At 47.0% G+C, this 20,767-nt stretch overlaps 1 protein-coding gene across 1 annotated transcript in view; it reads left to right on the top strand.

Annotated features, from left to right (window-relative positions):
• Positions 1–2,764: 2,764 nt before the first annotated feature.
• Positions 2,765–20,767, top strand: part of LOC119165634 (uncharacterized) — a 52,685-nt gene continuing 34,682 nt past the window's right edge. The window contains exon 1 of the mRNA XM_037417745.2: positions 2,765–3,024. Within this exon, the coding sequence (XP_037273642.2) occupies positions 2,875–3,024 (150 nt within the window). The 5' untranslated portion in view covers positions 2,765–2,874. The remainder of the gene's footprint in view (positions 3,025–20,767) is intronic.

The raw sequence follows: 20,767 nt of genomic DNA, 5'->3' as shown, positions 1-20,767 counted from the left end.
AGAATGATCGGTAGTACACGCATTTTCCTATAGTCTTTGAAATTGCGAGCTTCGAACGCATTAGTGACTTGTTTATTGCTGTGTTTGGGTTTCATTTCGAAGGAAACAATGAATCGTTTTGAAATTCGTGACCCCATTTGAATTAGTGAGCTTAAATGGCTGAGGGGGCGAATGGCAACTGTTGATAATTTGCCGATTGCCGTTTATCGGCAAAGCAGCTCCAAGCCACACGAAGCCAAATGGAGCCGAAAGTAAGAAAATTGGGCAAATCTTTGTACTACTAGCAATTCCCATGCTTGGTGAAGCGCCAAGCGTTGCAGCTCCCCTAGGCACTAGCGCCAGAGCACCCTCTAGCGTGTTTATAGGTAACTCTATGGCTGAAAGGTGGGTATAGATCATGGAGGCCGTGCAAAACCAGGTGATGTGCAGAAAGCTTGCAACGCCTCCGATCCTGGAGGTAGTGCAAAATGATGATGTGAGCAAAAAATAAATAAACACCACCCACATCTTCCCATGGGGGGAACTCGAGTGAAAAGGTAAGTTTAGAATAGCGTTCGCAGGCGTTGTGGCTGTTGCTTTAGTTGCGGGCGCCATATGAGTTCTACAAAAGCGTTTGATCCTCCTCGGGAAAATTCTACGGAGTTTCGCCCCGACCGCAAACCTAAATGCATGGAAGCTACACAGAAAACCTTGCGGGCCGCGATCGCCGCACGCTATTTTGAAATTTCTGCGGGCAGGCCACAAGCGGGAACAGCGGCTCGCATTATACGACGCATGCGCTGGGGCAGTGACCGCTCCACAAGGGCTTGCGGTGTGCTATTCCAAATCTTCCTAATGCGTCGCAGAGTGGTTGGGGTATGTCGTGAATGTTGCGTAAATAGGTATGGTTTGGAAATGCTTAATTGTTATTTCGTCTTCATTATTGTTATTTATAAAAATGAAGAGAGCGCGTTTCTTAGTCGCATGATGTCACGCTTCGTAAGTCAGTGCGGTCCACACCATCCCTGCACATTCTCACGCCTCGCGTATCGTGCCGCTTGCTTGCAACTCGTGCCCACTGCCCATGCGTCCATGCTTCCGTCCGTCCGTTCGTTCTTGCTTCCATCCGTCCGTGCGTCTGTCTGTCTGTCTGTTCATCCGTCATATGTCTGTCTTACACTAGTGCCACCTGCTGAGCGAGTCATGCAACTATAGGTTGTTACAAACCGGTCCCAGACACGCATGAACAGACACTCAGCTTCAGGAACTTGGCCCTTAAAATTCACTTACTACTCGGCCAATCCCCTCCATTGGGTATGAGCCATCTTCGGAGGAAAAATACAACAAGAAATACATCAGGTACTCTTGTGAGCTTTTATGTCACCTTCAAGAAGTGACTAAGTACGCGAAGCATTCAATTGTTCCAACGGCAGGGCATGAAACTTTCTCACCACTAGCGTCCCGCTGGCGGGACAACATTGTCGATTGTGGTATGTTATGCGAGAGCAAAAAGCGTTCACGTTCGCCTATCACATTGCATTTCTCGACGCCGCTTCCCATCGCTGGAATCCATTCTGTTGCTCTTCGCTCGCTGGTGACGCTAAAAAAGCGGGTTTGATCCCGCTTCCGGCAGTCAAGCTTGAAGAGTGACGGAATCGGAAAGATGCGTGCTATGTGGTGTGATAGCTCGTTCGAAAGCATCGGGTGGTCGATATTATTCGCAGCTCCACAGTACGGCATGCCTTATATAGGCTCATAATCATATCATGATTCACTAGCGTAAGACTCAAGAAATAATAATATTGATTGATTTGTGGGGTTTAACGTCCCGAAACCACCAAATGGTTATGAGAGACGCCGTAGTGGAGGGCTCCGGAAATTTAGACCACCTGGGGTTCTTTAACGTGCGCCCAAATCTGAGCACACGGGCCTACAACATTTCCGCCTCCATCGGAAATGCAGCGCCGCAGCCGGGATTTGAACCCGCGACCTGCGGGTCAGCAGCCGAGTACCTTAGGCACTAGACCACCGCGGCGGGGCAGAAATAATAATATTATTATCATTTTGTCGCTTTTACTGATTACCAATTTCCTGTGTTTCTCACTACGGGAACGATCCAGGTTTATTTTCTTTCACTTATCAACGGGGATATCAGCCACACTTGACAAGAACTTAGCCGTCAGGTATGTGTTTACAAGAACAGAATGTCCTTTCTCATTTGTATGTTTGCTTTTCTCTTTGTTCGGTTGCCTCGCCGTGGTGGTCTAGTGGCTAAGGTACTCGGCTGCTGACCCGCAAGTCGCGGGATCGAATCCCGGCTGTGGCGGCTGCATTTCCGTTGGAGGCGAAAATGTTGTAGGCCCGTGTGCTCAGATTTAGGAGCACGCTAAAGAACACCAGGTGGTCGAAATTTTCGCAGCCCTCCACTACGGCGTCTCTCATAATCATAAGGCGGTTTCGGGACGTTAAATTCCACTTATCATCATCTGTTTTCGGTAGTTTTTGTTCGCAGAGGTTATCGCGTGCTGGCGTGCAAAGGCAGCGACGACGATGACGTCAGCGGAGGCGCACGCAGGGCGAGTGCTTAGACATGCAGGCCAAGATTTTCTAGGCGACAAGAACAAGAACGAATCGGCTGATTTAGTGATAGCAGCATCATTCTTCTTCTGCCTTCCCCCGGGATTCTCCCACGCTTCTGGACAGGTGGCAGCACCCACAGCTACTCCTGGAAGCGTTTCGTGCGCAAGCCGCTAGCTGGCGCCTGTCGTGTCAGACAACGGAATCGACCGCCGAGAAGAGGGCGACGTGAACACGTGCTGTGCAAAGGTCACCCTGTCGTGCCGCACTTCTGTCCGTCACTGAGCGCAGCCATTAGTCGTGGTTATTAAGAATGCGATGACGGTGATACGGTCACCACCTGCGTGCCTTCAGCCGTCCCCGTCCGAGCCTCGCAGCACCGTAATGTCTACGAACCAGTTGCGCGAGCGAAAAGCAATCAGGTCGTCATGGAGCACGCGGGCCGTTCACGAAGGATTTCTTCTTCAAGTGAGCAAGTTTTACCTTTATTTCAACTGAATGCAACGTTCCTTTCATGTCTAACGGCGGAATTTTCAGCATTGGTTCCACAAGACGAGCCAGAAGGAACCTGTAAGAGAACACACTGGCGACTCTCCCTGCCCTACTCCGTCCTTCGCTCGGTTCCTAAACGTTCCCAGAACCGAACCCGGAAATGGAAAGAACGAGCGCGTTAATCTCTTCCGGCGTATCCAGTCTCAGTTGCAGCTCGATTCGCGATGCCAGCCGGTCGTTCACGTCACGCGAGGAATACCTGTTGTGATTGTCGCCTACCCTGGTTCGGTATGCCGTTGCATGCTCGGCCTCTCTTGTCTCGCATAATCGCCCGACTGTCGTGCGCGATATATTTATTACACTTCGTTTTCTCCGCTTGCGACTGAGCAACAGCAGCGTGTAGTAGAAACGCGCACTCTGTCTGCTTCATTCAATCAATGAGGGTGGAATTGTTGCAATACCCCTCCCCTCCCCCCACCCAATGCTAAATATCACTTTTTGATTCATTTGTGTGGGAAACTGAATTAAAGAAACGGCAAGATAAGAGTTTGCGACGCAGTACTGCTTTTTGCCTCGCGTGAGCCCTGCAGCAGGCAATATCAAGCTGTTACTACTGTCATATGTCTCGCACATTCTAAAAACAGATGGGTGGTGGCATCGCGGGAAAGCGTCAACCTTTCAATCAACTTTAGTTTTGATAGTGCCATCCTACTGTCTGTCGAATCAGCATTTGAGGTTCTTAGCCACACACTGGCTTGTTTCCCTGTCACATTTGCTCACGACAGTATACAGTCGTCAGCATTGTTACCGTGAACATGGGAGTGCGTGCCAGACACTTTTGGCAGTGACACCTACTTACATCAGCTCGACTCCCGGCACATGGAGCAGTATACGTCTGCTATGAAAACATTTATAATCACACGAACCACGTCATCTTAGCGCAGCTTATCGAAGACGCTCACTTATGGTGCTCTGCGTCCAATAGAAAGATATAACCCCGCTGCAAAGAAACCGCGCATGTGCGAAGCTTCGTATCATCACAGGCATAGAGTTTTCTAATATACACTAGAGGCAATTCTGGCGCTAGTGTCTATGGGAAATGCAACGCACAGCGCTTCAGCGAGCATGGTCGGTGGTGCACACATTTGTCTAATCTTCGTACTTCTGGCCTGCTTATGGCTCCTTGTGTGTTCGTGTGGCTTGGAGCTGTTTTCTCACGAAACAAAAAATCAGCAACTGTTCAGCGGTTGCGCTTCACCACCTTGTTCTTCCAGACTTACCTTTCCTAATCGTGTCACGAAGTTCAAGGGGTTGAATCCTTCTTTCAAAACAAAAGCAATAAACGAAGCCGCAAATACGATTCGCCGCCCGCAAGCACGAAGACTAGGCAGACTTGGTCGCTGAACCATTGCAGTGACAGAGCACCTCTAGTTAATTTTAGGGAACTCCATGAGCACAGTTAGGCATCGCTGATATTGACATGTGGCCCGCGCTCCTATGTTCACGCTAGGCGTGTCCGTGAGTGTTATAAAGCACATGCTATTTCTCTAGAAGAAAGCTAGCATTATATTTTCCCCGCTTTCATTGCTAGGTCAATTGTAATAATGTCATTCTGAGGAAGTGCTCCATTCGAGACGAGCTCGAACTGGCACATGTTGATGATGTCTACAGATGAACAAATTATACAAGTGACGACGAAACGTCCAGTTGTTCACTATACGCTCACTATAATTGGGGTTTAACGGCCAAAAACCATCATACGATAAGAGACGACGTAGTGGAGGGCTCCGGATATTTCGACCACCTGGGGGTTCTTTAAGCTGCACTCACCTCTTACAGTACACGGGCCTCTATCGTTTTGACTCTATCCTATTTCGACCGCCACAGCCGTACGTCAATCCTGAAATTGAAGTTTAGCAACCGGTATCTGTAGTTAAGGTCGGTAACACGGTAAGTTGAACTAGTGGATTATTGTTCATGTTGAAATCCTGTGCAGTGCCAGCGCCCACGAATAAGAACAAAGGACGGGATAAAGGTGATGCTGATTTTTTCGTTGTTTGACGTACTCGTCAGCTCTTCCCAGTATTTTAATCGTGAAGTTAGAAAAGGAAAGCACGACAAGTCAGTGCGGACGTAGACAATACTAGTGTTGTTCAATACGTCATGCATTGGTCTTGGTGTCATGCCCGTGAATTTCACCCATGCCTTCATAGTCCAAGATTTATATATCCACTAAGTCAAAGAGTGCGTTTTCTGAAGTAGAATTCACGTTGAACTTTGTGTCATGATCTTTTATTAACCACCCGCAAAAATAAAATATGACCCGAAGCAATTTCTGCGCATTAATTTTTATTTTCTTCGTGATATCTGCTCTTTTCCTTCGATAAATGTCATTGTGGTGTTAAAGCCTTAAGGTAACCGTATAGTTTCAAGGTCCACAAAACTGTTTACAATGTAAAAAAATATGCATATTATATTTGTTTTTTTATCTTTTTTTTTGCTTTTTATTACCTCGCCGAAAGACTGATTGTATTCTTACTGTATGGTTATGTCGGTTTTAAATCATCATCATCATCATCGGCCTGACTACGTCCACTGCATGACAAAGGCCTCTCCCATGTTCCGCCAGTTAACCCGGTCCTGTGCTTGCTGCTGCCAATTTATACCCGCAAACTTCCTAATCTCATCTGCCCACCTAACCTTCTGTCTCCCCCTAACCCGCTTCCCTTCTCTGGGAATCCAGTTAGTTACCCTTAACGGTTTTAAATATGTCATGGCAAAATTCATTTCCGCCTAGGCGCCATCATACGTGCCAGTGTCACCTTTCTTCTCTCACGCACTGTGTTACGCGCGCATCTGTTTTGCGCGCATCGAATAAAATTAAATGGAAAAAATTGGCCCCGTATTTGCATGTAATCTGCAAATGTCGTCGAAAGACGATAGTCTGGTGTGTGCAGAGAGTGAACAAGACATTTGTTTGATGTTCTGAGCAAGAAAATCGGTGTATGGTATTCTGGAGGCGCTGCGTTAGAGTGCCTCGAGCGTGCAGTGGAGGCGAACGAGAACATCAAGTCACTTCACATGTGACACATAAGCGCCATCTGGCAGTTGTCTTAGAAAACAAAGCGCGTGGCTCTGAGACGAGTGGGCGCGCCTATCTCCGAGGTGATAAGGTGTAGAATGCAAGGCGACGGGTAGGTGCCACCACCGTTTCGTTTTTGCAAAGTGTTAGAAGCACTCGCCTTTCCGTGCAAGCGTTGCATGGTCAGCGCAGCGTGATAGGCGCTACGGTCCTTAAAATTACTTATGTAAGTTTTTTCTAGTAAGAGACGCACATGCCAAATATATACGTTTTATGGTGCCCAAGACATGCGCAATAATTGCTTTTTGACAATTCGCAAGCATGAACACTCAACCTTGAGCAACATAGGTGGGCGCTGCGAATGGGGTCAGCAGTTTCAAGTACCCAATGCCGTTCAAAGTGGACAAGCAGACAAATGTACAGACAGACAGACAAATGTACAGACAGACAGACCAAAATTTTTGCGTCCAAGGTCCCCAAGAAAGACTATCATTTTTAAAACATTACTTTTGTCCTGCAGGGCGCGCTTATCGTATATCGGGAGTCTCACACGTCAGGGTATACAGCTGGCGGCCGCTTCGTGGACCTGCTGCGATAAGGGATCTTTTGAGGGCCATATTTTACTGGTTTCAGGTAGCGCCGGCATGAGCGTTTCTAGAAACACTCCCAGAGCATGTGTACGAGTGTCACCGTGTGTCCGCACGAGCGGCACGTGTCGCTGGCGTACACGTCGGGATAGAAAACGTTAACTTTGGTGGGGTTTGGGTACGCGTGCTTTTGTAACAAGCGTAACCTAATTCCTGACTTTTTAAGGGCCGAACTCGGTAGGGTGTGGGTCCTTACCTCGCAAGAGAGTGTTGCAGTGGCAGCCACTTCTAGTTAGTTTCAAGAAGTGCTCACTAGATGGCGTCGTGCGATTATGTTCTTGGAAATAATATAACTAGATGACGTCAGTGGTTTTCGTATAGTGACGTGTAAAGAAAATAGATGGCGCTGTCCTTAGAAATTCACTGCATATGCAAGGAGTTAATGATCATGAGTGAGGCAAAACGTCCGTCTGTCCGTCACAGACAGACAGACAGACAGACAGACGCTCCGCCCCACTCATCATTATTCACTCCGTGGATACGCCGTGATTTTTTTAAAATCTGAAATTGTGTCTGCTGTCTGTCAGTTGTGCGTTTTAAGCCCAATGAGGCTACGGCAGGCCAAGTCTGCATTGTAATCATGCTCTTTGAAGATGTTAATAAGCTATGTCATTAATATTATTTGAATGAATATTTAAGGGATAGCTGTAAAACCTTCTGGCATGGCTCCAGCTGTTTTGCAGGTGACGCTACACCAGTCTTGGTCCTGCGTCACTACCACATCACTTTTGATCGTGTCTCAGAGATGACAGCCTATCTGCAGCCCCAAGAACTGTCGTGACGTGACCTGGAACGAAACGTCACGTGTGACGTCATGGGTGGAGTGGCACGCCGGTGTAAATCCTGGAGCTGGCACTGGTGATCCTAGAAAAATAGATCCGAAGCGGTGATGCGTTGGTTTTTATTTACTTAATTATTCAAATTACCTGCAGCGCCCGAAGGCATTATTACAGGGGTGGGGGGAGTGGAAGCCGACTCCAATAGGAGATTGTGTGTGAAAAAAAAACGAGTGTTGGTTGACATTTGTTCTCTTCTAACTTTGAGATGCGAAGTAGCTCTACAACTAGCCTGTGTAACGCTGTCCCTCCATCCGCACCGCGCTCCCCTGGCCGCAGCTGTTGGGGCGGTGCCTAGTAGCTCACGCCTTCCCTCGCAGTGCGTGCGCGTTGACGTAACTCTCTCCCTATAGGCTGTCACCGCTTGCCGCGTCTCGCTTCACCCTCTCCACCACTCGCAATGTTTGAGCGCACATCGAGCGAACAGTCTTTCTGCGATGAAACTCATGTTAACGCCACGACTTTCGATTCAAACGGTTTTTCCAGCGCCCGCGTCGACACGTGTTTCAACCGGGTCAATGACGTGCGCACCACTGCTGCTTCGTATTCCGTCAGGGTTCCATTCGGGGAAATGGTCCATAATTTTTCTCTTATTTTCAGAGAGCGGTCACATCTGGTTACTGCCCCCTACTAAGATATATTACACGGACGTGGGGTTGTAAACGATACAATTTGTATAATGAAGCAGCCGCTGATTTGTGTTTATTAAGGCGGTTCGCCTTATTTTCCCGAGAGTCATAAAGACAGCACATCATAGAGTTCCTGGTTTCAGGGCCGACATAGTCAGGGAATTCAGCTGGGTGGTCGTGGTGTTTGGAAGAAAATACTGAAATCGAGAAGGTTTTCAAGAGGAGGAAACCAGATTGCGTATCGAAGCTTTTGCAGTCGATAAAAATGTCATATTCATGGATTTGGCGTTTCTGTAGACATCAATCTTGATAAGCATTGTTGAACATGGTGTTTGGGTGCTTCACAATTATCAATAATAATATTGAACTTCGAGGAAACTCACGCCAGCACATTCCCTTTTTCGCGTATGTTTCTTTCATTCGCAGGAATGACACAAGTGAAGCGACGTTCACTGTATCTTCTCGTCACGCTCAACAGTTTTTGACTGAAACATCCTTCAAACGGCAACGTTCTGCTTCAAGTTGTGCGCCATCTCCGGTCGCTGCTTCCTGTCGGCCACCTTGTTGTCACTCTTCGCTCTCCAAATCGGCTGGCGAACACGGAGCAAGCCTTTTTGGGTCGATTCGAACTTCATATGTGAACCTCTGCTTTTTTGTCAATGATTTTGCTGCTCTTTTCTAAGCAACGCGGTATCGCTTTGACGATTGCTTGATGCTTTTTTTTTCACTGTCTTCTCGTGGCATGTCAACACGTTTGACATGCGTAGAGGACTGCGTATCAAATACGATGCTGCATTTGTGTTACACAGTTCGTGCTTTTGCGTTCTCTTTATTGGAAAGCACACAACATACGTTTATAAGTACGTCGTATCACGATACTACATACTCTTTACCGCGCGGTGCCAGACACGCTTACAATTATTTGCTTTTGTATTCACTGATCTTGTTTCATCAAAAAATTGATGTTGTTGTTCTGCTCGTTATTTTGTGTGTGTGTGTGTGTGCAGCGCATGTTAACATTCCAAGTAAGTAGAACAAGCGTTTTTAACACTTTGAGAAGCTATATACAAAATTTTGTACACGTTTTTGTTACATCCCCTAGTGGCTCAGAAGGAGCCTAATTAATCTAACTTTGATGAACTAAACTTTTTGCGTGATAAATTCGTCTTCGTTTAACTTAGTTGTGCAGTGCAGCGTTGCATGCACTCACTTTTCTGAAAGTGCTACTCTGTTCAACTAGTCCTTCGACGAGCCGTTTCCCGTGAGCCTCCTCAAAAGCATAAATTTTCTCTGCTCAGTGACTTCAAAATAGGTAGGTAGATCTTTAGCTACAGTTTAATCGGAAAGAGCTACCATAACGTATAAATTGGCGTATTATGGCGTTTCATTGACGTTTCATTGGCGTATTAGAATCGGCGTGTAATATTGTCACAGTACTTTCGTCTCTTTTCTTTTTCAATTAGACGTCATAAAATCTACAAAAGCCACAACGACTACGGCACCACCTACTACGACGGCAAGCAGCCAAACTATTACATCAATGGCTTCAAGCACCATCACAGCGGCCAGAGTCAGAACTACAACGACCACTGCGAAGCCGTCCAGCCCGGCGACGACTCCGACAAGCGCGACGACGCCAGTGAAGACAACTTCTAGTACGACGCTTACGAGAACGTCGACTAGGACAACTACAACCACTACGCCAAGTACAACCACGACGCCAACTACAACCACGACGCCAACTACAACCACGACGCCAACTACAACCACGACGCCAACTACAACCACGACGCCAACTACAACCACTACGCCAAGTACAACCACTACGTCAAGTACTACCACGACGCCAAGTACAACCTCGACGCCGCCACATTCAACCAGGATGCCAACTTCAACCACACCGCAGACAGGAGGTCTTTTCAGTAGTGAGTCTGACTCGTGCACAACGTGGGCGTTTGTTTTCACTATGCTTGCGTGGTCCGTTGTTATATTGCCCATCACGAGAACAAAAACTGGGACGAATGTATTTTGTATCTATGACAGATCACAGCAACTTGGTAGAGATTCTATTCAATATTCAATAGATTTTAATCAAATATTCCCGAGCCTCGTATCCGCTTTTACACAAAACTAAGCAAGTTAGTATTGCATGTTGATGAAATTTTGATCACTAGAATGAAGATCGACAAAAAAACGTGAGAAAAGCCGCGAGCGCCATGTTGCAATAAAGGCTTATTTTGGACGTAAATTTACACCATCTTCCCCAAAGGAACCCTGCTTGGATGCCAAGCAGGGAGTGGTGGACAGGGTGAAGCAAGAGGGAAGTGGCACGCACGAACATGTGCCAACACGTACGTTGAACGCGCGTCAAGTTTATTGCGAGTGAACCGACGAGACCGCGATATAGCAAGCGGAGGTAGCGAGCGGTGGTAGGGAGCGGTGGTAGCGGCACGTGTTGCGAGAGAACGGACGAAGTGGCAGCTGCGGGCGCTGCGGCGAGCGCGCGACAAGCGAGGGAGAGAGTGACGTCAGCGCGCACTGCCAAGGGAGCGCTACGGCAACGCGCAGCTGCGGCGTCACCTACTTGGCACTGTTTCAACACTTGTGGCGAGGGGAACGTGTTCGGGGAAGTACGTACGGATGCACGTGCATATGGCATTACGCACGTAAGTCAGGGCTGCTACTTATCTAAAAAAGAGTAATTTGGTCTTAGAATCTATGTGGGAATACGTACGCAGAAAAAGTTTTCGTAGGAGAAAATATCCAAGAGTACAGAGAACGTCATAAACTGTTAGACGCCGAAATATGATGCAAGAGTTTGTCATTTATTATGTTCCGATATATATCAAAATTATCATGTGACGCAATAGGATTGAGTCATTTAAAAATTTTTAGTGCACATTCCTCTATTTTGTCGAAAGAAGCCTACCGTTGTGGGTCAGCAGTCGTCGTGTGCTTTCCTTATTCGTGTTCGCAGTTAAAAGGCTAAACCTTGAGTGTATCACATATTTATCAGTTAGTATTTGTGACTTCATTACTCAGTGACGTATATAAACCAGGGTGTCCAAGTAGTGCACGTACTCCATAAAGTTTCAACATTCAAAAAAAAAATCGCAGTTAAAAGGCTAAACCTTGAGTGTATGACATATTTATCAGTTAGTATTTGTAACTTCATTACTCAGTGACGTATATAAACCAGCGTGTTTCAGCATCAAAAATAGGTCCGTAAAAGTTGTATTATCCTTCACCCAAAGGAGTACTGACACGAATTTCGAATATTTTCGAATAGCTGTTCCGAATAAGAGCGATGTGGTCGAGCAACCTATAATGAGTTTAGTGGTGCCTCAGCATTCATCGCATAGAGCACTAATACCGCTGCCTTAAAAAAACATTTTCGGTTTCGATATCGCGAAGGCGACTTCTCGTTGACGTGTCGTGTTAGTGTGACGTCACGGGGAGACACTGATTTGCGATGTACAAGTGAAGTATTCGCCAGCCGCTCATAGTGCGTGTAAAGTGACCCTGGCAGTGATAACTGCGATTTTGGCTTCAAGCAGTACGCAGATTTCGTAAACTCAGTGGAACTGTGTTGACTCGTAGCATGGCTTGTAATTAAATTCACATCAAATCTTTCTTGGTCAGAGCACATCACCTCCGTTACAGCCAATGCTTCCCAATCTTTGGGATACCTGCGTCAAAGTCTAAGAAATGCTCCTCCGAATGTTCGCAAGCTAGCTTACCTCACTCTTGTTCGCCCTCAACTCGAGCACGCCTCCCTTATTTCGTCTAGTCACAAAGAATACCTTACAGACATATCAGAACGAGTTCAGAACAGTGAGGGTGGCAATTTGGGCTTGTTGGTAGGGTAGCATGATCATATATGGCAGCGCAGGCAAATGAGGTATATAACAGCTGTATCTTGCCGATACTTAGCTACGGAGCAGAAACCTGGAGACTTAAAAAGAGGGTTCAGCTTAAATTGAGGACGACGCAGCGAGCAACGGAAAGAAAAATGGTAGGTGTGACCTTAAGAGACAAGAAGAGAGCAGAGTGGATTAGGAAACAAACGGGGGTTAAGGATATCATAGTTGAAATCAAGAAGAGGAAATGGACATGGGCCGGGCATGTAGCGCGTAGACAGGATAACCGCTGGTCATTAAGGGTAACTAACTGAATTCCCAGAGAAGGAAAACGGGTTAGGGGGAGACAGAAGGTTAGGTGGGCAGATGAGATGAAGAAGTTTGCGGGTATAAATTAGCAGCAACAAGCACAGGACCGGGTTAACTGGTGGAACATGGGAGAGGCTTTTGTCCTGCACTGGACGTAGTCAGGCTGATGATGATGATGAACATGAAACCCATGACTTGTATGTCATGAATTTCATGATTTACATTTCATGGTCCTGTAAAATCTTGCGGTGGTTTCCTTCACAAGGCATGCTGCAAAACTGATATGGTATGGTATGATTGCATGGCGAACACAAGTGACAGACCCTGACATGAAAATCACGACATGCGTGTCATGTAACAACATGACTACGTTCCACGCTCAGGATGCTCTCGCGGCCGTTTCGCTAGCGTCACATATGCTAAATTTGGTATTACGGTACATGGATGGATGACGGAGGTGTGTGACTGGTGCAAACATGATAATCATGAGATGCGTGTCATGTAATAACATGACTATATGCTATACTCACGATGCGCTCGCGACCATTTCGCTAACTTCACATGTACCAAACTCACTATTACACGACGCCAATGGATTACGAAGCTATGTGATAGATGCAAACATAATAATCATGAGATGCGTGTCGTGTCAGAACACGATTACTTGCCAGAGTGAAGACGCCAATACATTTCGACGTGACGTGGTGCACGTGCTCGCCGGTGTTGATTTCGTCATGTCCCGCAGGCGTAGCCACGCCAGGCACAGGTCCTGCCATATACTCGCAGGCGCGCGCCGTTCTGCGTTGCTTTGACGCAGGCGCGTTTCAGCGCGTCCGGCGTCCCTCCGTCACGATAAAAAGGAAGACACAGTGTTGTCTGGGTAACGCATCGGCGCGAAATGAAGCATGTCGCATTTCGCACCGGTTGCCGTCGGGCCGCGCTGACGGACGCTGGTCGCGCCTGGCATCAGATTATAAGTGCTCGCGTTTCGCTAACGTAGCGTCGCTGTGCCTAGTGTGCGCACGTTTCAACGCTACATTGGAGTATATTGGGCCCTTAATGATGCGCCCGCGGCCATGTTGCTAGCTCCACATATACCTAATTTGATGTTCATGATATCAATGGATGACGAAATATATGACTGGGGCAAACATGATAATCCTGACACACGTGTCATGTAAGAACACGACAACAAACCACGCTCATAGCGTGCTCATGGCCGTTTCGCTAGCCCCACATATACTAAATTTGGTACCACGTGACGTGAATAGATGACGAAGGTAAATGACATATCCAAACATGAAAATCATGACACGGAAGTCATGTACGGCATCATTTACCTCCATCTCGTAACGTTGTGCTGATTTTAAAGTTACATATCAACATTTCTCATTCGTGCTTCGCATATTATCGATTCACACTGTACGTGGGATCTGCCAATTTTTTTGTGTGTGTATGTGGTACGCAGAAAAGCCGCCGCTGGTGTGTCACTTGCTGTCTCCCGTCTACGCCCAGAACAACTCGGACAAATCGTACCTGATGTCCCAAACTTTACCACAGCCAGGAGTGTGTGACTTCATTGTCTTGGACCTTCCACTCCAGTCGCCGGGGATGTATTCACGTAGGGTTTATTCGAACGCTCTCCTAGCTCTCATTATCTTTTAAGAGAAATCTGTGTACATGAAATGAAAAATTTAATAGATTTATTTCGATATGCAGTAACGCCGTGCAATTCATAATGATATCGGTTTTTTTACTGGAAGCAACACGACGTGTAGTCTTTCTTGGGGTACTTCAACGCAACAATTTAGGTCTGTCTGTGAGTATGTATGTACGTTTGTCGATTTGTCTGCCGAAATGTTACACCAAACGGCCAAAATCTAATCCCATCCGCAGCACCCACCAATAATGCTCAAGTTTCAGCGTTCATACTTGTGCGATTGTCAATAAAAAACAATTATTGCGCGTATCTTAGGAACAATAACAACACATCAACATTCTGTATGTGTGTCTTTATACTAGAGAAGGCATACATAAGTAACTCGAAGGACCGTAGCGTTTATCACGCAGCGCTGACAATGCAACGCTATGCACAAAAAGGCAAGTGTTTACAACAATTTGCTAAGAAAACATGGTGGTGGCACCTGTCCGTCGCTTTGCGTTCTACACCTTGTCTCCGAGACGGGCGCGCACACTTTCCTTCGTTTTCGAAGATAACTGACAGGTAGCGCTCGTGTCTCACGTGCCTTAAAACGTGCCTTGATACGCTCGTTCGCCTTCGCTGCACGGATCGAGGCACTCTAACGCATTGCCTCCGGAATACAATTCAGCAATTTTTTTGCGCATAACATCAAATACACGTTTTCTTCTCTCTCTACAGACGGAGGATTAGCGTCTTTCGACGACATTTGCAGGGAAACCTGCATATACGCGGCCATTTTTTTTTTCGAGAAATCGGCCCTTTAAAGGAGAGAGCAGCACTTTGTAAGTGAGTCATTTGTAGAGTCTTTGGCTTGTGTAATGCGGGTTTCTGATCAAACACCGCACAACTCTGGCTACTGTTGTGTCGAACTGGTGAAGAGATATCTAAACGGCAAGCTGAACAGGGACCCGCAGGGGCGCCTGCGCAAGTAGGCGTTTGGTGTGTAGCGACACCACGGACCCGAGCTAACGGGGGAGTTTCTACTCCCTCCCACGCCTAGCCGTGCGTGGTTTTGCCGTGCCCGGGGAAAAGGGGATCCTGGGGGTTGAGCTGACGCTGGGTGATTGGACCTTTAAGGCCCCCCAGCAGAGGCAACACACCTCTTTGGCCCCGGCTTCACGTAGATGGCACCCCTGGGCTGACCCACCCAGGGGAAATCGGCAGTCGCCTTTTCCTATCTCTCTCTCTCTACATCTTCGTCTTTCTTACTTTTTTAGCTTTCCTGTCTACTTCTCTCTTCTGTTTACTTCCAATTTTCCTGGCGGCAAGGGTTAACCCTGTGCAAATAGCCTACCTTGGTCTTGGCGCATTGGGTTATAGTGGCGTTGTACGGCTGGCGTCTGCAGTTTTCAGCATCTGTAAACTTGTAGCGTCCCCTCGTTGGGCTCCGTGGTGGGTGGCCGCCAACGCTGCCGAACAAAAATAAGACCGGCATGCATGGAGCATTCCCTCAACTGTCTGATCGTACCGGCCTAAAGCGGGTACGCACCGACGACATAAACTTCTTCAACCAGCCAGTAGAAACTTTTCCCCGCTTCCACGTCATTCACTGCGAAAAAACCGGAAAGCAAGCCAGGACCGTATCTCCTTTCGTAGTTGCCAGGTGTCTTAATGAAACTCTCGGGGCTGGATACAAAGTAACCAAAATGGCTAGCGGAGACCTTCTTCTCGAAATTCGGGACAAAGCACAATTTGTAAAGCTAGACAGCCTCTCAACGTTTGGTGACGTGCCGATCACCGTAACACCACACAGATCCATGAACATCACCCGCGGAGTAGTATCTGATGCAGACTTACTTGAACTCACCGAAACTGAACTTTTGGAAGGGTGGAAGAGCCAAAATGTCAATAATGTACAGAGAATTATAATCAGAAGAGATAATAAGGAAATACCAACGAAACACTTGATACTCACGTTTGCATCCAGTAAACTACCAGATTCCATACAAACAGGGTACACAAAGACATCTATCAGACCGTATATACCAAACCCTCGTCGTTGCTTCCAATGCCAGAGGTATGGCCATGGCTCTAAAACCTGTCGTGGTCGCCAGACTTGTGCACAATGTGGAGTCCTAGGCCACGTGTCTGAGAACTGCAAACAACCGCCACACTGTGTAAACTGCGAAGGAAACCATGCCGCATATTCACGCTCCTGCACCTACTGGAAAAAAGAAAAAGAAATAATTACATTGATGGTGAAGGAGAACATTACGTTTAAGGAAGCACGGCGAAGAGTCGCCCCATTCTATGGACCTACATACGCTGATGCAGCGCGTCAGGGGGCACCGCCGCACCAGCCCTCGCCACACCTTCGGCCCGCGCATACCGAGCCGGAGGTTGTGGCACCTGCCCCCAAGGCGGCTGTAGCCCAGGCTACACCGCCTGCTCCCAAACAGAGGCCGGAGACTCCAGAGTCTTCGGGTCCCAAGGCCTCCCCTCACCAGGCGAGGCCTAAAATCCGAACTAACAGCCCGCACGTGCGGGCATCCAGTGCCTCCGAGGAGGCAATGGATACGTCGGCACCCTTGGTGCCGAAAGAGTGGCGTGGCTCCTTGGAGCGCGCCAAGAAAACAAAAAAGCAAATAACAGGGCCTGGTGATGGCCCTGTTAATTGAACTCAAACTCCCCGTCTAAACAGCCACTCGCTCTTCGTACACACAGCATTATTTTACATTCACCATGAACACTCAAATTATACAATGGAACGTCAGGGGCCTTCTCAGAAACCTTGACGACATCCAAGAACTCTTACACGAACACACACCAAAAGTGCTGTGTGTACAAGAAACACACCTTAATTCAAAACACACAAATTTTCTTCGCAAACACGTTATTTTTCGAAAGGACCGTGATGATGCCATGACATCATCCGGAGGTGTTGCCATCATAGTGAAACAAGGAACTGCATGCACACACCTACAACTACAAACATCCCTTGAGGCAGTGGCTGTTCGAGCGGTTCTTTTTGATAAACTGATCACAATCTGAACTATCTACATTCCTCCTAGCTATCAGCTGCAAAAACGTGATTTACACTCTCTAATTGATCAACTTCCGGAACCTTATGTTCTCCTTGGAGACTTTAATGCGCATAGCAGGCTATGGGGTGACTCTCGGTATGACGCGCGAGGTCGGCTGATCGAACAGTTCCTTATCTCATCGAGCGCGTGTCTCCTAAATCGAAAAGTACCAACCTATTATAACCTCGCTAATAACACCTACTCCTCTATAGACCTGACCATAGTATCTCCATCTCTTGTGGCTCTACTCCAGTGGAAAGTCGTCAGTAATCTGTACGGAAGTGACCACTTCCCCGTAGTTTTGAGCACAACGACAGTAACTGAGTGTCCACCACGCGTTCCCAAGTGGCTCATAAACAGAGCCGACTGGGAACAGTTTTATACTATCGCTTGTCTAGGTTGGAATGACATCTGTACTTTGAACATTGATGTTGCTGTGAACTACTTCACAGCGTTTTTGATTGATGCTGCAACAAAATGCATCCCACAAACAAATGGACACCCTGGAAAACGATGTGTGCCATGGTGGAACGATGAATGCCGAAACGCGCGCAAACAGCAAAACAGAGCTTGGAGGCTGCTTCGTAACTCACCGACAGCCGAAAATCTTGAAACCTTCAAGAAAATAAAGTCTCAAGGCAGGAGAACGCGTCGGCAGGCCAGAAGAGAAAGCTGGCAAAAGTTTTTATCAGGGGTTAATTCATACACACAGGAGGCTAAAGTATGGAACATGGTCAGTAGGATAGCAGGAAAACAAGTACACGCACTTCCACTCGTAAACACTCAAGGTGATACCTTGGAAGATCAGGCAAACTTCCTCGGTGCACACTTCGAACAGGTATCCAGCTCGTCCCACTATACTGACACTTTCCAAAAATACAGAACAAGAATAGAAAAGCAGAAACTCGAACACAAATCCACTAGATACGAGGCATATAACCAAGCTTTCAGTCTAGCTGAGCTCCGAACATCTCTAAACTCCTGCAGTACTTCTGCCCCAGGCTCTGACCGTGTGATGTATGAAATGTTAAAAAACCTACCAAACGAAACCCGAAAAACCCTACTTTGTTTGTACAATGCTATTTGGTCTTCTGGCACTATTCCTACCGCCTGGAAAGAGGCTATTGTTATTCCCATTTTGAAGAGGGCAAGGACCCTTCTTTACCCTCGAGTTATAGGCCTATAGCACTTACAAGCTGCTTGTGCAAAGTCTTCGAAAAAATGATAAACTGCCGACTTGTACATTTTCTTGAAACAAATAATTTGCTCGACCCATTTCAGTGCGGGTTTCGAGAAAGTAGATCCACCACAGACCACCTTGTTCGTGTCGAGGCACAGATCAGAGACGCCTTCGTTCATAAACAATATTTTCTCTCTGTGTTCCTCGATATCGAAAAGGCTTATGATACAACATGGCGTTTCGGAATTCTAAGAGACCTGTCACACCTTGGCGTGCGCGGAAGAATGTTTCATATAATCGAAAGTTACCTGTCAAACCGGACATTCCGTGTCCGAGTGGGCAGTGTGCTCTCTCAAACATTTATCCAGGAAACAGGCGTGCCACAAGGTGGTGTGCTTAGTTGCACACTTTTTATTATTAAAATGAATTCTTTGCACTTGTCCATTCCCCGCAATATGTTCTATTGTAAATATGTAGACGACGCTCAGCTTGGCTTCAAGTCATGCAACTTGGCCATGTGTGAGCGGCAGGTTCAGCTGGGTTTAAATAAGGTCTCCAAATGGGCAGATGAAAACGGATTTCGGCTTAACCCACAAAAAAGCACGTGTGTCTTGTTCTCTCGAAAGAGAGGCATGCACTCGGAACCTGACATCCGACTGAACGGGCAACGTCTGCCCGTCAAAGCCGAGCATAAATTCTTAGGCTTAATCGTGGACAACAAGTTGACCTTCGTACCCCACATAAAGTATTTAAAAACAAAATGTTTAAAAGCCATGAATGTTATAAAAGTGTTGTCGCATACTACGTGGGGTAGTGACAGGAAATGCCTCATGAACCTGTATAGAAGCGTAATTCGCACCCGCTTAGATTATGGGGCCATTGTTTATCAGTCTGCGACTCAAAGTGCTTTGAAGATGCTGGATCCCGTGCACCATTCCGGCATCCGCCTTTCTACGGGTGCTTTTCGCACCAGCCCCGTAGAAAGCCTTTACGTTGAGTCAAATGAGTGGTCGCTTCATCTGCAAAGAACCTACATGTCCTTTGTATATTTCCTTAAGGTGAAGGCAGACAAGAGGCACCCCTCATACTCTACTATTAATGACTTGTCGTGCTCCATTCTTTTCCAAAACAGGCCTTCAATGAGGCAGCCCTTCTCAGTTCGCCTGAAGGGTCTAGCTGAGGACACTGGAGTGTTACTCGAACACAGTTTAATGGCTCCTGTAGCATACCCGCCACCGTGGCAGTGGCAGATTATAGATTGCGATGTGTCTTTCCTAGAAGTTACTAAACATGCGCCCATTGCCCATATTCGAACATACTTCTTGGAACTTCAACACAAATACACACGTCCTGAGTTTTTTACAGATGCCTCTAAGTCTAACTCCTCTGTGTCCTACGCTGCTGTTGGCCCTTCCTTTTTGGATGCTGGCCCGCTACATCCAGGCACAAGTATCTTCACAGCGGAAGCTTACGCGATACTCGTGGCAGCTAAACACATAAAACAATCACAAATACAAAAAGCAGTAATTTATACAGACTCCCTCAGTGTGGTAACGGCTCTGCAAGGTCTTAAAAAACAAAAAAAACCCTGTCCTCGTTTCACTTTACTCCATTTTATGCACACTCTTCACACTCAACCGACATGTTGTTGTGTGCTGGGTGCCAGGGCACCGTGAAATTCAAGGCAACGTGAGGGCGGATCAGCTCGCTGCATCCGTCCATGAGAGCACCGCCATTACATCCATATCAATCCCGGCCCTTGATCTTAAGCCGTCTCTCAAACGAGATCTCAGGGACTACTGGCAGAGCAAGTGGGATACACACACACAAAACAAACTACACATTGTTAAGCCACACCTTGGTCATTGGCTGCCCGTATCGAAATCGCGTCATACAGAGGTAATACTTACAAGACTCAGGATAGGACACACATACACGACACACACACATCTTCTGTCGGGTGGGGATCCACCATTGTGTGACAGATGTGGTGAAGGATTAACAGTCCTTCACATTTTAATTCAGAGCAAACAATTGGACGCTCTAAGAAAACAACACTTTCCATTACCCTACCGACAACATATACCTTTACACCCTGCAATGTTCGTCGGTAGGGAACCGCTTTTTAGTCATAAGTCATTATTCGCGTTTTTAAGAGAAATTCATAGTTTTCATATCATATTCCCCGGCATTCCATAGCACGACCTCTCCTGGGAGGTTTTCGCTGCGGTGGCTACACAAGAAAGCACTTGCCTCACGGCCCTTGGACGCAAGGGTATGAACGAGTGAGGCACTTGTGCTAATGCCATACATATCCATCATCGTCTTTTATTATCACCAACTTTCATCACCTATTCGCACCACACACCTTTCACGGCATGGTCATGATTTTACTACTTGTATGTTTTTACCCGCCTTCCCGCGAGGAATTTTATGGCCCTTATACAGCCG

The sequence above is a fragment of the Rhipicephalus microplus genome, chromosome 9 (genome assembly GCF_043290135.1).
Source record: "Rhipicephalus microplus isolate Deutch F79 chromosome 9, USDA_Rmic, whole genome shotgun sequence".
Taxonomy (NCBI): domain Eukaryota; kingdom Metazoa; phylum Arthropoda; class Arachnida; order Ixodida; family Ixodidae; genus Rhipicephalus; species Rhipicephalus microplus.
Note: the sequence above shows the minus strand (reverse complement) of the source record. Positions and strands in the feature narration are given on the sequence as shown.